This window comes from Belonocnema kinseyi, chromosome 9 (assembly GCF_010883055.1).
Source record: "Belonocnema kinseyi isolate 2016_QV_RU_SX_M_011 chromosome 9, B_treatae_v1, whole genome shotgun sequence".
Taxonomy (NCBI): domain Eukaryota; kingdom Metazoa; phylum Arthropoda; class Insecta; order Hymenoptera; family Cynipidae; genus Belonocnema; species Belonocnema kinseyi.
This window is the reverse complement of record NC_046665.1, coordinates 55,266,932-55,280,335: the sequence shown is the minus strand read 5'-3', so window position 1 is coordinate 55,280,335 and position 13,404 is coordinate 55,266,932. Positions and strand designations below refer to the sequence as shown.

The following is a 13,404-nucleotide window of genomic DNA, read 5'->3' as shown; positions in this document are numbered from 1 at the left end:
AAAAAAACTATGGGCTGAAAGTAGGTTACCATAGGCACCAAATCTTGAAAATAGGGTACTTTAGGGACCTTGACTGAATATAGGGTACAATAGGGGATCTAGGGACAGGTATGTGAGGCCTGTGAATTCCGGTTTGAAAAAAAAAATGTTCTAACTTACTAAATACTTCAAATTGAAAGTGGGTATCATCTGCGTTGACAGTATAGAACATACCGCTGTGGAATAAGCTGGCGGTGTACCAGGCATCGTGGTGCTGGAAGACGTGGAATTGACTTCAGCCTCGATTAGCATTAGTGACTTCTGTATAGCGTTTATAGCCATTGTCTCATTAACGACATTGTTCCGTGGAACTTCAGCAACGCTCAGCAAATCGTTTGCGGTTTCAGACGAATCTGGAATGGTAATTTCAGCATTATCTTGTCAGACCAATTTCAAATTCATGTGGAAAATTCTCAAGTTTCGAAGATTCACTTAGTGAGAATTTAATTTCACTTTGAGAACTTAATGATAATTTAAGAGCATTTTGAAGGATTTTAAAAATTATATTTTCTATTATGGTGTCTACGTAAAACCTGGAAAAAAATTCCCTGATGATTTCAGGTTTTTTCCAGGTATCATTTTTGGCGAGTTTTTTTATAAATAATGTTTTCGTTTTAGTTTCTCACAATTTTATTCACATTAAAAGATGTTTTTGAATATTTTAGCAAGAAAGATGAAATAAATAATTAAATAATGCTTATTTTATCTACGTGTACTTAAAATTCATTTCATATTTAGGTAAAATAATGTGGTTACTATATTTAATTTAATTTCAAAATCATAATTTTTCAAGTAGAAATTTGGATTTTCAAAAAGAGAAATGAATTTTTAACCAAATAGTTGAATTTTCATCCGGAAAGATTAGTTTTCTACAAAAAAGAATATTTTTACAAAAAAAAATTAATTCTCAATCAAAGAGCTGAATTGACAACAGAAAAAGATCAATTTTTAATCAAATAGCTGAATTTTGAATTAAAAAACATTAGCTTTCAACCAAAAGTAAACTAGTTAAGTTCTAAGTTTAAAACATTTTTCCATCAAATAACAAAAACAGATTTATTTTTAAAACCAATTTTAACCAAGCAGTTTTATTTTCAACCAAAAAGATTAATTAATTACTAAAATGATCAATATTTAATTACAATATTTGAATTTTTAAACAAAAAATGAATTTTCAAACAAGACTATTGGTTTTCAAACAGGAAACATAATTTTTTTCAAAAAAATATATGAATGTTTTAAAAAAAACTGAATTTTCAACTAAAAAAGCCTAATTTTCAAACAAAAAGTTCAATTTTCAACCAAACTAATCAATGTTCAATTAAAATGATAAATCTTTATCTGGAATAGATGCATTTTAAACAAAAATACACATTTTAAACCAAATAGTTTAACCAAGAAGATTAATTTTTACCTAAGAAGACGAATTTTATAGAAAATACATGAATTCGAAATTAAAAAGATGAATTATAAATCAACAATTGAATAGTTAAATTATTGGTCAAAAATTAATGTATGGCCAAAGAAATTAATTTTTAACTAAATGGATGCAAATTCTCAATTGGAATAGTTGTATTTTCTAGTGAAAAAACACCTATACTTTAAAAAAAAAATAGTTACATTTTCAAGCAAAGTGACGAATTTTCAACTGAAATGAACCGTTGGCGACCAAAAGAGGACACGGCCGAATTCAGCCTGAGAAGTATTGTCCTGAGTGCAATTTTAAAAATCTTTCTAATTTCAATTTTAAAGACTGATACTTGCAGAGAATTTCAAGGCGCACCTTTAATTCCTCTTGCAAAAACGTATAGGTTTTGTAGTTTTTGAGATAATTGGTAAAAAGTGGATTTTTTGAAAACGAAAAATTCCAATCTTTTTTCACTTCAACTCGCACTAATTTAGCAATTTTTTCATCATTTCCTGATTACCCCAATACAAAGTAAGTGTTTAAGTCTTCTGAAACTATCTAAATAAGAAAAACGAGAATATTGTAATAAACAAAAAAGTTTTTTTGTTTTTTTTTTAGGCAATGCAGAAATCATGAATTTTAACCTTCAAGCGCCTCGTTTAGCGAACGACTTTTAACCTACGGAAATCTTTCAGTGAGAAAGTTTTTCATTAAGGTTTAAAGAAGTTTTCTAGAAAGTTTTAGATCAATTGGATTAATAGTTCAAAAATTATGAATGTTTTAAAATCCAAGCGGTAATCTTGACGCTGCCCAAAAACGTGCCTGGCCGGCTACGTACGCGCTGCAGCGAACGACGTGAAAGTCAAGTCAATCTTACCAAAACAAATGCACAACAGTAACTCCAGATATTATCATTAAAATAATTTATTTATTAAACATTTAACATATAATGTGATGCATATTATTGAACAAGAAAAAATTAATCAAACAATATTTATTGTTATTTATTTATTCATTTTTGTCACTCTCTTCAGTTTCTTCGGCATCTGGATTCTGAGTTTGTACTTTAAAAAAATATGATTCGAAAAATTCTTTTCCTTTAGCGCTTAAATACTGGAAGAGATATTTTACATCCTTTATTTTGGCAGCTTTCAATCCAATTCGGGGCGGAGGACTTTTCGAAAGATTTTCTAGTTTAAGCGTAGGTTTAAAGAAAAAAGTGGTTGGATTTTGCAACTCATAGTTGTCAAAAACATTCACTTTTCGATCAGGAAAAAAATGCAAAACGAACGCTTTGCTGATTTGGAAATTTTTTGGCTTTCGCATTTTGCCTTTGAAACATTTTTAAAAATCCTGCAGAAGATCTACACACTTCTCGACCATTGTGAATGAAGGTGAACGAGCATTGCGAATCATTTCTACATATTCAGCTTCAGTTTCAATTCGTTCTAATTTTTTCAGCTTTTGCGAATATGTGCCAAAATTCCTATCGCACTGGCAATAGGAATGGCCTCGAACTGGAAACACATATTTAATCTCGCTTTGCAAATAAATGGACAATAAAACCAAAAAATGAAACACTGTGTAGTTTTTATTTTGTCCCGGACATGAGTCTGAAAATAATGTTATGCTGTTGAATTTGTCTTTAGCAAATTCTTTTAATACCCCGTATTTGATAAAACTGCAAACAGAGTTAGCACTCTTCTTTACAATTTCCTCAAAAATAGGGAACATGTAAGTCTGGTTCGTAGTATGTACATGTACGTTAAATAGAAAAAGCCATGCTAAACGTAGGTAAAACTGCGCGGACACGGGTATTTTTGGTAGTGGCAAATTCTGTGCAAAATCAAATTCACAGCATAGACTATTATTTTCAGAGAGTATTTGCTTTTCTAACTTCAAATAAATTTCAGCATTGTTTTTGTGATTAATTACTTCTTCGTTTACCTTTCCATTTGTCTCGTTTTTGTAGCAAGTATTGCACACGTCAGTTCTAGGTAACTTAAAACTGAAGCCAACATTTCGGTTAAAATACTTAAAATAAACGGTTTGACTTATTGTCGATTTAGCCCCCGTTTTTTCTTTATAATATTTTCCGAATGATTTGTAAAGTTCTGCAAGATTTAATGAAGGATTATCAAAATATTTTAGGTTGGTAGAATTTCGTTTGTAATGTGAACTGTGATGTGGAATTGATTCGCAATGCTCTTCAATCATTTTTTTTTTTAATTTTCTGTTAATTTAAGACAACTTTCGCGTACTCCACCTGCCAAATTTTTTAAAGGCTGCTTATTTAAAATCTTCTTTTGAACACTTTCAGCTCTTCTTTTGCCCAAACATAGAAAAGCACAAAAAAATTTCTTACAAATGGGAACATTTTATTCGTCAGTAGAAAATAAATATATCCAATGAATGAACCGCCTTAGTTTTTCACCTGCATTCGTTTGGATAGGATCCTTGCATTTTAACAATCCTCTGAGAAACACATTTTGTTCATTATAGTTCCCGAGATTCCAAAAATTTGTATATACTTTTTCTTGTTGCACATTTGAAAACTTTTGGTAACATTTTTCTCCACAGCAGGATTCAATAGGTTTGAAAGATCTCTCTGGGATTAGAATATCTTTAGCAATACCGCCTTTTTTAGTTTTAGACTTTATAATGTATTCTTTTCCCTAAAGAATTAACAAATAATGCTATTAACTTCGTCATTAGAAATTTAAAATAATTACTTTAGACTATCTACATATTATATATAGTTCAGAAAAAGAATTATTTAAAAAATCAAGAATAAAAGAAGTCACAAAATATTAAATTTATGATTAAAATTTATTTAAAAATTCTATTGACGGTTTCCAATCGTACCTGATTTCTGGAACATTTTTTCTTATTTTTAATCCACGAATCTTCATTTCTAGTTCTTTTTCTACCTTGTTTCATTTTAATATGTTTTTCTTTTTAATTAATATTCTCAAAAATATCTCAAAAATCTCAATAATATCAAAAAAATGCTTTTCCAACTATTATAAGAAACAATCACTTCGCTGATTCTATGTTTTATTTGTAGAATTTCATAGATGACAAAAAAAGTTACTGTTGTGCATTTGTTTTGGTAAGATTGCCTTGACCTTCATGTCGTTCGCTGCAGCGCGTACGTAGCCGGCCAAGCATGTTTTTGAGCAGCGTCAAGATTACCGCTTGGATTTTAAAACATTCATAATTTTTGAACTATTAATCCAATTGATCTAAATCTTGCCAGAAAACTTCTTTGAACCTTAATGAACAACTTTCTCACTGAAAGCTTTCCGTAGCTTAAAATTCGTTCGCTAAACGAGGCGCTTGAAGGTTAAAATTCATGATTTTTGCATTGCCTCAAAAAGAAAAAAACTTTTTTGTTTATTACAATATTCTCGTTTTTCTTATTTAGATAGTTTCAGAAGACTTAAACACGTACTTTGTATTGGGGAAATCGGGAAATGATGAAAATTGGCTAAATTAGCGCGAGTTGAAGCGAAAAAAGATTGGAATTTTTCGTTTTCAAAAAATCCACTTTTTACCAATTATCTCAAAAACTACAAAACCTATACGTTTTTGCAAGAGGAATTAAAGGTGCGCCTTGAAATTCTCTGCAAGTATCAGTCTTTAAAATTGAAATTAGAAAGATTTTTAAAATTGACACTCAGGACAATACTTCTCAGGCTGAATCCGGCCGTGTTCCCTTTTGGTTGCCAACGGTTCAAATGATTAATCATTAACTGGATTAGTTGAATTTAAAATAAAAAGCATGAATTTTCAACTAAAATGATGGGCCTTCAACTGGAATCATTAAATTTCCAATGAAAATATTTATTTTCAATCCAGAAAATTAATTTTTGCCAAAAAAGTCAAAATTTTCAACTAAAAGAGTCAATCTTTAACAAAAAATTTAAATTTTTAACTGAAGAAATTAATATTTAACCAAAAAAATGAACTTGAATTTCCAGTAAAAAATAATTTTCAATTAAATTAACGTAAATTTTCAACGAAACAGTATAATTTTCAACCTAAAAGATTAAATTTCTATAAAAAAGATTCCATTTTCGGCAAAAAAACCAACAGTTACATTTGCCGTTTGAAAAATTAATGATAAATTAGAAAAAACTAATTTTCAACTAAAAATACAAATTTGCAATCAATAAGATGAACTTTTAACAAAATACATTAATTTTTAACCAAATATTTGATTTTTTAAAGAAACTTTCGACCATAAAGACGAATTAGTCACAAAGAAGATTAAATATTCTTCCATTAAATTCAAATTTTCAAAAAAAGTTTTGCAACTAAAATGAACAATCATTAAACAAATAAATCAGTTCTTAAAAAAGCAGTTTCACTTCCAACTAAGCAGTTGAATTTTCAACCGAAAAAGATGAATTTTCAACGAAAAAGATGAATTTTCAACGAAAAACATGCACCAAAAATAGTATAATTCAACAAAAAAAGATGAATTTTCATCATAATAGTTTGAATCCTCAGCCAAAACAGATTAATTTTTAACCAAATAGTAGCGGTTTTTAACCATAATAATAAAATGAACTTTAACCTTAGTTTATCGTAAGGTCAGGCTTTCCCTGACTTTCTGGAATTACCTGACCTGTTGTAGCAACTCTCTAATTTAGAAAAAGTATATGTTATTTCACTAAAGATTTTTTTGCATAAATATATGTATTAATTATGATATATATTTGTTTCAACAATAAATGCTTTAAACTCTCTTAAATGCTCTATAAATCCTCTGTTCAAGCTTAAATGCTGAGCGTATTCTCGAGAGCATTTTCTCAATATAAATTCTTGAACATTTAAAAACTCTAAGATTCATATCTTTGATTATATTCTTACGTACCAACTTTAGTATTCAAACAAAAAAATTTTAACTGCTAACTCTAGGAAATCTATAAAATGTTGAATAAAAAAATAAGGTCCTAAAAATTAGAATTTATTCTATATACTATTATTTATTTTTATAATTATTATTATATATTACAGTAAAGCTTGAAAACTGTGATTCTCTTCTTCGAACCAACTGTAGTTTTCACAAAAATATATTAAACGACTAACTTTTAGAACTTTACAAAATGTTTAATAAAATATAAATGGAAACATAAAAATTAAATCTATTGCAATATTATATACTGATAAGCTTGAAATCATTGATTAACATAAATTCTTAGGTATTTAAGAACTCTAGATTTACTTCACCTTCAGTGTTCTGGTTGGAGGTAAAATCGACAAACTGTTCTAAGATATCATTGAGATCTGGATCCGATGTCTGGTTGTTCCACATGCCGGGATCTACATTAGGTTGCCGGTAATCTCCGCTACTTACGAAATCCGAGTCTATTTGCTCGACTTGAGGCCTTTGTTGCTGCGTCTATGAAATATTGCAAATATCAATTAGTACCCTGATCTCAGTTACTTCGATTTTTTATGTACACTATATGGTAAGGTTTCATGCGGAAGGGCCTGAAATGTTTCAAATTTCAACAAAAATGCTTTAAAACACGTAAAATACGGAGATTTTTCACCAAATTGTAACCAACAAGGTTTTTAATTTTATATAAAAAACGGTTAAATTTATACTTTTTAGTAGAAAATTCTGTTGGTTTATTAAAAATTTAATTATTTCCTAGAAAATTTACTTTTGATTTAAATTTAATACTTTGGTGTTAAAAAAGAGAACTGAAATCTTTTCTGGATGAAAATTCAAATTAAAAAAAAGTTTTTAATTAGTCATCTGTTTCAAGAGAAATTTTATCTTTCTTGGATAAAAATGAAACTGTTTTCTTGAAAATTAAACTAATTTGTTAAAAAGTCATGATATTTGGTTGAAAATTCTACTATTTTGTTGAAAATTTAACTATTTCCTAGGAAATTTACTTTTTGTTTAAAAATTATATTTTAGCGGTGAAAAATGAACAGAAATTTTTTATGGATGAATTTTTTAGTACAAGTTTCATCTTTCTTGAATACAAATGCAACTATTTTGTAGAGTATTCAACAATTTTGTTACAAAGTCATCCTTTTTCTTTAAAAATTCGTCTCTTTGGATTGAAAATTCCATTTTTTTTCGTAGAAACTCATTTCTTGTTTAAAAATCCATATTTTGATCGTTCAAAATCAACTGGAAACTTTTTTAACAGAAAATTCTACTATGTATTTGAAAATTTATCTTTTTGATTTGAAAATTCATCTTTGTTAGTAAAAATTTCCTTTTTTTTTTTAGATGAAAATGATACTTTTTCGTCAAAAATTATTCTTCTTTGCTTGAACTTCTTTGTTGAAATTTAATCTTTTTTATTTGAAAATTCAACTATTTGGGTAAAATGTAATCCACATTGTTAAAAATTTTCTTTTTCAACTGAAGGCTTATTATTTCGGTTGAAAATGTAACTGTGTAGTCGAAAGGCCTTTTTTTGTTTAAAATTAATTTTTTTTACCTGAAAAGATAACTTACAATTTTTAAGGTTGATCTTTTTTAGTTGGAAAATCTCCTTTTTTTGGTGATAAAAATAATTATTTTCCTCGTTTGAAATTTCATTTTTGTTGTGTAAAAATGCTTAATGTTCCTGGAAAATTAACTTTTAATTGAAGCATTTTTTTTAATTCAATTTTTGTAGAGATAATTCGTACTTTAAGTTAATCAATTACGATTTTAATTACGAATATATTATTATGAAGTAATTTCTAACTTCAAAATAGTTTATAAAGTTTCAATTAGACCTATAGATTATTTAATGACTAAGACTTTTAATATTGAAACCGTATAATTTTTAACGTTAAAATCTGGAAATTCTTCAATTGTGAACTGATTTAAAAATGTTTGGTCAAATGAATTATTGTTCACTTTTTAATACTTGAAGTACAGATCCATTAAACAAATTTCTTTATTTTCTTCATATGTTTTTTCATCTTTAAATTTAAAACTTTAAACGCTATTAATTTGTTATTGTTCAAGTCTTCAAAACAACATTTTTAAATTGTTTAATCTAAAAATTTAAGCTTAAAAATATGAATAGAAAATTTTGTAAGCAAAAGATTGTTCAATTATTTAATTACGCATTGTAAACTGTATAATAGCATAATTGAATAAAATAACGACTCAACTAATTATAAATAAAAAAAAAACGGTTGAAATCGGCTGTGAGGCCTCGCAATTGTATACAGATCGTTCGAGATCGCTTGAAATTTCAGGGAAGTTTAACCAGATCGCAGGAATAATTAACCCCTCGAGAAAATTTAAATTTAGTTAATTTTTCCATTTTTCGAATAACTTACTTGACTAAGCATGTGATTGAGGTAGAGATCGGTTGCTTGACGAGGTAGCTGTTGTCTAGGTAGATTTTGGAGAGGAGTACGGGCCGAAGTTGCAGTTGTGGTAATAGTGTTGCTGACAACAACTGGCTGCATTCTACTAGTAGCCCATGGCGACTGTTGTGGCGGATGTTGCTTTAAGCGATCCGTCACGCGGGGCAGTTTATCCTGTAAAAAATAATTCTAAATTGAATTTTTTTATGAAAGTGAGAGAGAGAGAGAAGGGGGGGGGAGAGAGAGGGGGAGAAAGCTAGGCTTTGGATAAGAAAAGAGTTAAATTACCTGTGGGGTTCCTGATATCACAGATTGAGGAATCGGTGGGATAGTGGTTGGCTGCTCAGGTTCTTTAGCCAAAAGCGAAGCTAGCATTTTGTTCTTTTGCCACAGATCTTTGTTCATAGAGTTTGTACCAGATACAGATGGGTGCGATCCATCTCGAGGACGTTTCATTGAAGAATTCACATTCAAATCGTCGCCTGATCTCTTGCGCGAACCTTGAGAATTTTCGTTTGACTGAGACGGGGATGAGGACGATGTTTGAAAGCCAAGACTTTTTAGGAGATGATCATCACCCTGTTTTTTTTTTAACACAGAAAAAATGATTATATTTAATATTCGTAGAGAACAAAAAATAATTGGATAAAAAATAAGAATAGGAAGGAAGCTTAAATACCGATGGTTCTTTTTGCTTCTTTTCTTCGTCTTGGTTTTTCAAAAGCTTTTGAAGAAGTTCGTTACTCTTCTTCAACCCAATCCTTGCTTCCTCGTCATCGTCGTCATTTTTCTCATTTAATAACTTAAAATGTACAGGTTTTAGTAGCGTTTGAACCAGCAATATATATTTTCAGTACCTGATTTAAATAACCAGAAATAATACAAGGCAGGGCAAAATTTATTTCGGAACCAGATAAATATTAATATAAATACTTATTATTCTTTACAAAATTAAAACATAATCTTCAAGTTCAAACATAAATAAATTTTTAGATAATGTTATCAGATTGCTTAAATTAGATCAAAAATCATAAAAATAAAATGATCAGGCGTTACTGGTTCTGGAGTAGGACAAGTTCTTGAAGAATTTGATGATATTCCTAAAAATTCAAGGGGATTTTGCAAAATAGTCAAATGAATTGAAAACAATTAATTGAAACCGTTAAATTTAAAGTGATCTTGAACTTCAGAGTGATTTAAAAAATAATAATTTTGAAACTATTCTATTGAGTAGAGTTGAGTGAATAATTTACAAGAATCCAAGTGAATTCAGAGAGAATTAAAAAAATGTAAGTGATGCCCAATTTTTTTTTTTTTTTTGTAAATCACGATAAATTAATAAACATTACGTTAATTCCAAATAAATTGAAAAAATTTAAAAAATACCAAATATTCTATTAGTTTCAGTAAAACTGACATAATATTAGAAGAATGCAAGGAAATTCAGAGTGAATTAAAAAACAAAATAAGAGAATTTTAAAGAATTAAGGGTGAATTGAAAACAATTCAAGATCATCAAAAAAACTAAAAATGATTCAGGACAATGTTTATAAGAATTAATGGTGATTCCAAATAAATTGAAAAAATTAAAAGATCCAAAAAATTATATTAATTTCAGTAAAACTGACATGAAATTAGAAGAATTCAAGGTAACTCAGTGAATTAAAAAAAAAAAACTAAGGGAATTAGAAAGAATTTTAAAAAATCAGGATAAATGGTTAAGAATTAATTTTAAAGGATACAGAATGTTTATAAGAATTCATAATGATTTCTTAATTATTTGAAGAAAAAAATCAAAAAAATGCCACTGATTTCAGTAAAATTGGAGTGAATTTAGAATAAATTAGGAAGAATTGAAAAAAAAAAATCAAGAGAATTCTAAAGAATTTAAAATAATTCTGGATAAAATAATAAGAATTCAACGTGAATTCCAAATGTATCGAATTTTGTTAAATGCAAAATATACCATCTATTTCAATAAAATTGGAGTGAATTTAGAAGAATTCTATTAAATTCATGCAAATTCACTATAAATTATAAAATAATTCAAGTTAATCGAACATTTAAAAATTTTTTTTTTTTAATTTTTTTTTTTTTAAATTTAAAAATTGAACAAAAATTGATTAAAGTGATACTTGCATTTTAAATGAAAAGTGACTAAAAAGTGATTTAAAAAAAGGCGAATAAAAGTAACTAAGGGCACACAACAGTCTCTCACGTAACCAATTAATACACGTTACTACTTACTATATTCCGCGGCTTTATAATTAGCAAAATGAATATATTGTTCTAAAATTTTAGGAAATGATTCAAAATATAAAAGAACACATCTGTCTGGCCCATTTTCGTTTCAGTTTTCTTTAAATAATATAATTTTTTTTATTCTGTTTTAGCTACGGCTCTAAAGCCCTGTTCTCACTTACATTCCAAGTTAACAGAATTAATAAAATTGCAATATTTAAACAAAATTAAAGCTCAAATGCCACTGCAAAACGTAGAGCTCACGAATGACCCTCGCTGGAGGGGCCCAAGCCTCTACCGCGAGACGTCAGCATATTTGTATCCAGCAACGTTCATTGGCTGCCCCGGCATGTATCGATACCCCCACTGTAATGCACTGTTGCAACTGCGCATGTTGCGAAAAGCGCGGGTCTAATTTGAATCAATAAAGATATACTAACAATAATAATGCTTTTTGGCACATATACGTAGTTGAAAAAGTCGCGGTCCGTTAGCATACGATTGATTAACATAACTGATTTTTGATTTCCTTCAAATGGTACAATTTGCCAACTAAAAATTAATAATAATAAATAGAATCAAAAACCGATTTAAATATTTCGCGGCATATTGAGTAGCATAACGTGACGGTCATGGCCGTATAGGTGGAAATGTCAACCGCCAGGAAGGTTATATACTCTTTGGTACATGGCACAGCAACACAGCCCCAGTGATTCCAGATTTGAAACGAGCATGGACATAGAAAACACGGGACTAGGCATGCCATTGCGGGAGTGATGCAATGAGGGGGGAGGCCCACCACCTTTTGATGTCCTGCGACAAACATGGCAACGCCCACATGTTTATATTTTCATGCACAGTTTGTCGGCAAAAATGCTCGTGCGCATAATCAAATGGCACGTCGTAAGATGGCGGCTCTCCCCACTCATGGAATTCTCCCCCTCCCGTGGATTCAACCCCGCTCGCCCAGTTTAGGATGGCATACCTGGTCCCGTGTTTCCTATGTCCATGGAAACGAGGTACACCCCAATCCTATCACAGGTCTATGACCGTGTGAATATAGTAGGAGACGATGTACATGACTGGGTTGCGCGCGCAACCCATTTCTCGTCTTCTGAATTTGAAAACTCGAAGGTGCACGATTGCCCGTCGGAACACTTCGGCGGTTCTATTTAAATCTCTATCTCCTTTGAAATAAAATCAAGAGATTGGAATTTTAATATTTCCAGATTTCGATGCTGGCGATTCTCATGATTTGAATACTTCACGCGCCTCTTTATATGCGTATATTTTGAGGTTACGTTATTTAAAGTATAAAATATATAATTAATTTATTTGCTTTCGATTATGATTTTTTTTTTAATTGAAAGAATTTTTACATACAATTTTTTTAATTGAATTTAAGGTATTCAAAATTGAAAAATAATTGATTATACAAGATGATTCTGAATCCGTTCAAAATTAAAGAATTAATAGATATTAGTTTTAAAATTATTTTCAACTATGACTTTAAATATTATTTCAGTCAAAAAAATTTTTATTTTTAATTCATTCAATTTGAATTTTTTTAATTAAAAAAAGAAAATATCGTTAATTATTAGCAATATTTGACCGTTCATTTCAAACAACCCATTATAAACAACTATTAAAAACTATACACATTTGAACAAAATGCTTCGAAATAGAAAGCCTTGTATTGTTAAAATTGTAATGAGCTAAATTTTAACTTTGAAAGCTACAATTTTAATTTAAAAAAAAGATTCAAAATTAATTTAAAACTTGAAATTATTTCAAATAATTTGAAACAACTACTACATACACATACACGGACGATGCATAGGGCTGCTGCAGCTGCACACGACTTTTTGGAGAATTTTCTAAATGTAAAGGTAGGTTATAAAGGCCTGAATAGTAATATTTCTCAAGTGTAGAATGTATTTTCTCAGTCATGCTCCATTCTTTTGTCATTTGGCGGCATTTCAGTGTCACAAAATAAAATATCCAAAATTTGAGGTTAGTGTATCAGATCGGGTACTCCCACCTCAAATTTCGGACAGTCTATTGTATTTCGGGACACTGAAAGGTCGTCAATCGACCAAATAATGCAACATGACTGATAAAACGCATTCGACACTGAAGAAATATTGCTATTCTGACATTTATGAGTTACTTTTACTTTTCGAATATTTTCTAGCAAAAGTCTGTATTCCCATGACGAAATATTAAACTGCTCAATTCAAACTTCTCGCTCTTCAGGCCTATTTTTTTAATTCGCCAACTACTCTCGCGGACGTGACCGTAGAGCCCCTACAGGGACCGTGGTGGAAGGTGAAGGAACGGCTCATGCGGAAATAAGTGCATATAGGGGAAGC

The 13,404-nt window shown here is 29.5% G+C and overlaps 1 protein-coding gene across 8 annotated transcripts in view; it reads right to left on the bottom strand.

Annotated features, from left to right (window-relative positions):
* The window catches only part of LOC117179349 (nuclear receptor coactivator 3-like), a 316,751-nt gene that overhangs the window by 54,591 nt on the left and 248,756 nt on the right, over window positions 1–13,404 (bottom strand). For 6 of the 8 annotated variants that reach the window (XM_033371033.1, XM_033371038.1, XM_033371039.1 and 3 more), the window contains 5 exons: window positions 9,471–9,593; window positions 9,080–9,370; window positions 8,762–8,965; window positions 6,686–6,857; window positions 160–392 (listed from right to left, as the gene is read on the bottom strand). In XM_033371033.1, coding sequence (XP_033226924.1) covers window positions 160–392; window positions 6,686–6,857; window positions 8,762–8,965; window positions 9,080–9,370; window positions 9,471–9,593 — 1,023 coding nt within the window. The remainder of the gene's footprint in view (window positions 1–159; window positions 393–6,685; window positions 6,858–8,761; window positions 8,966–9,079; window positions 9,371–9,470; window positions 9,594–13,404) is intronic. The other 2 variants (XM_033371037.1, XM_033371041.1) reach the window with 1 other exon arrangement.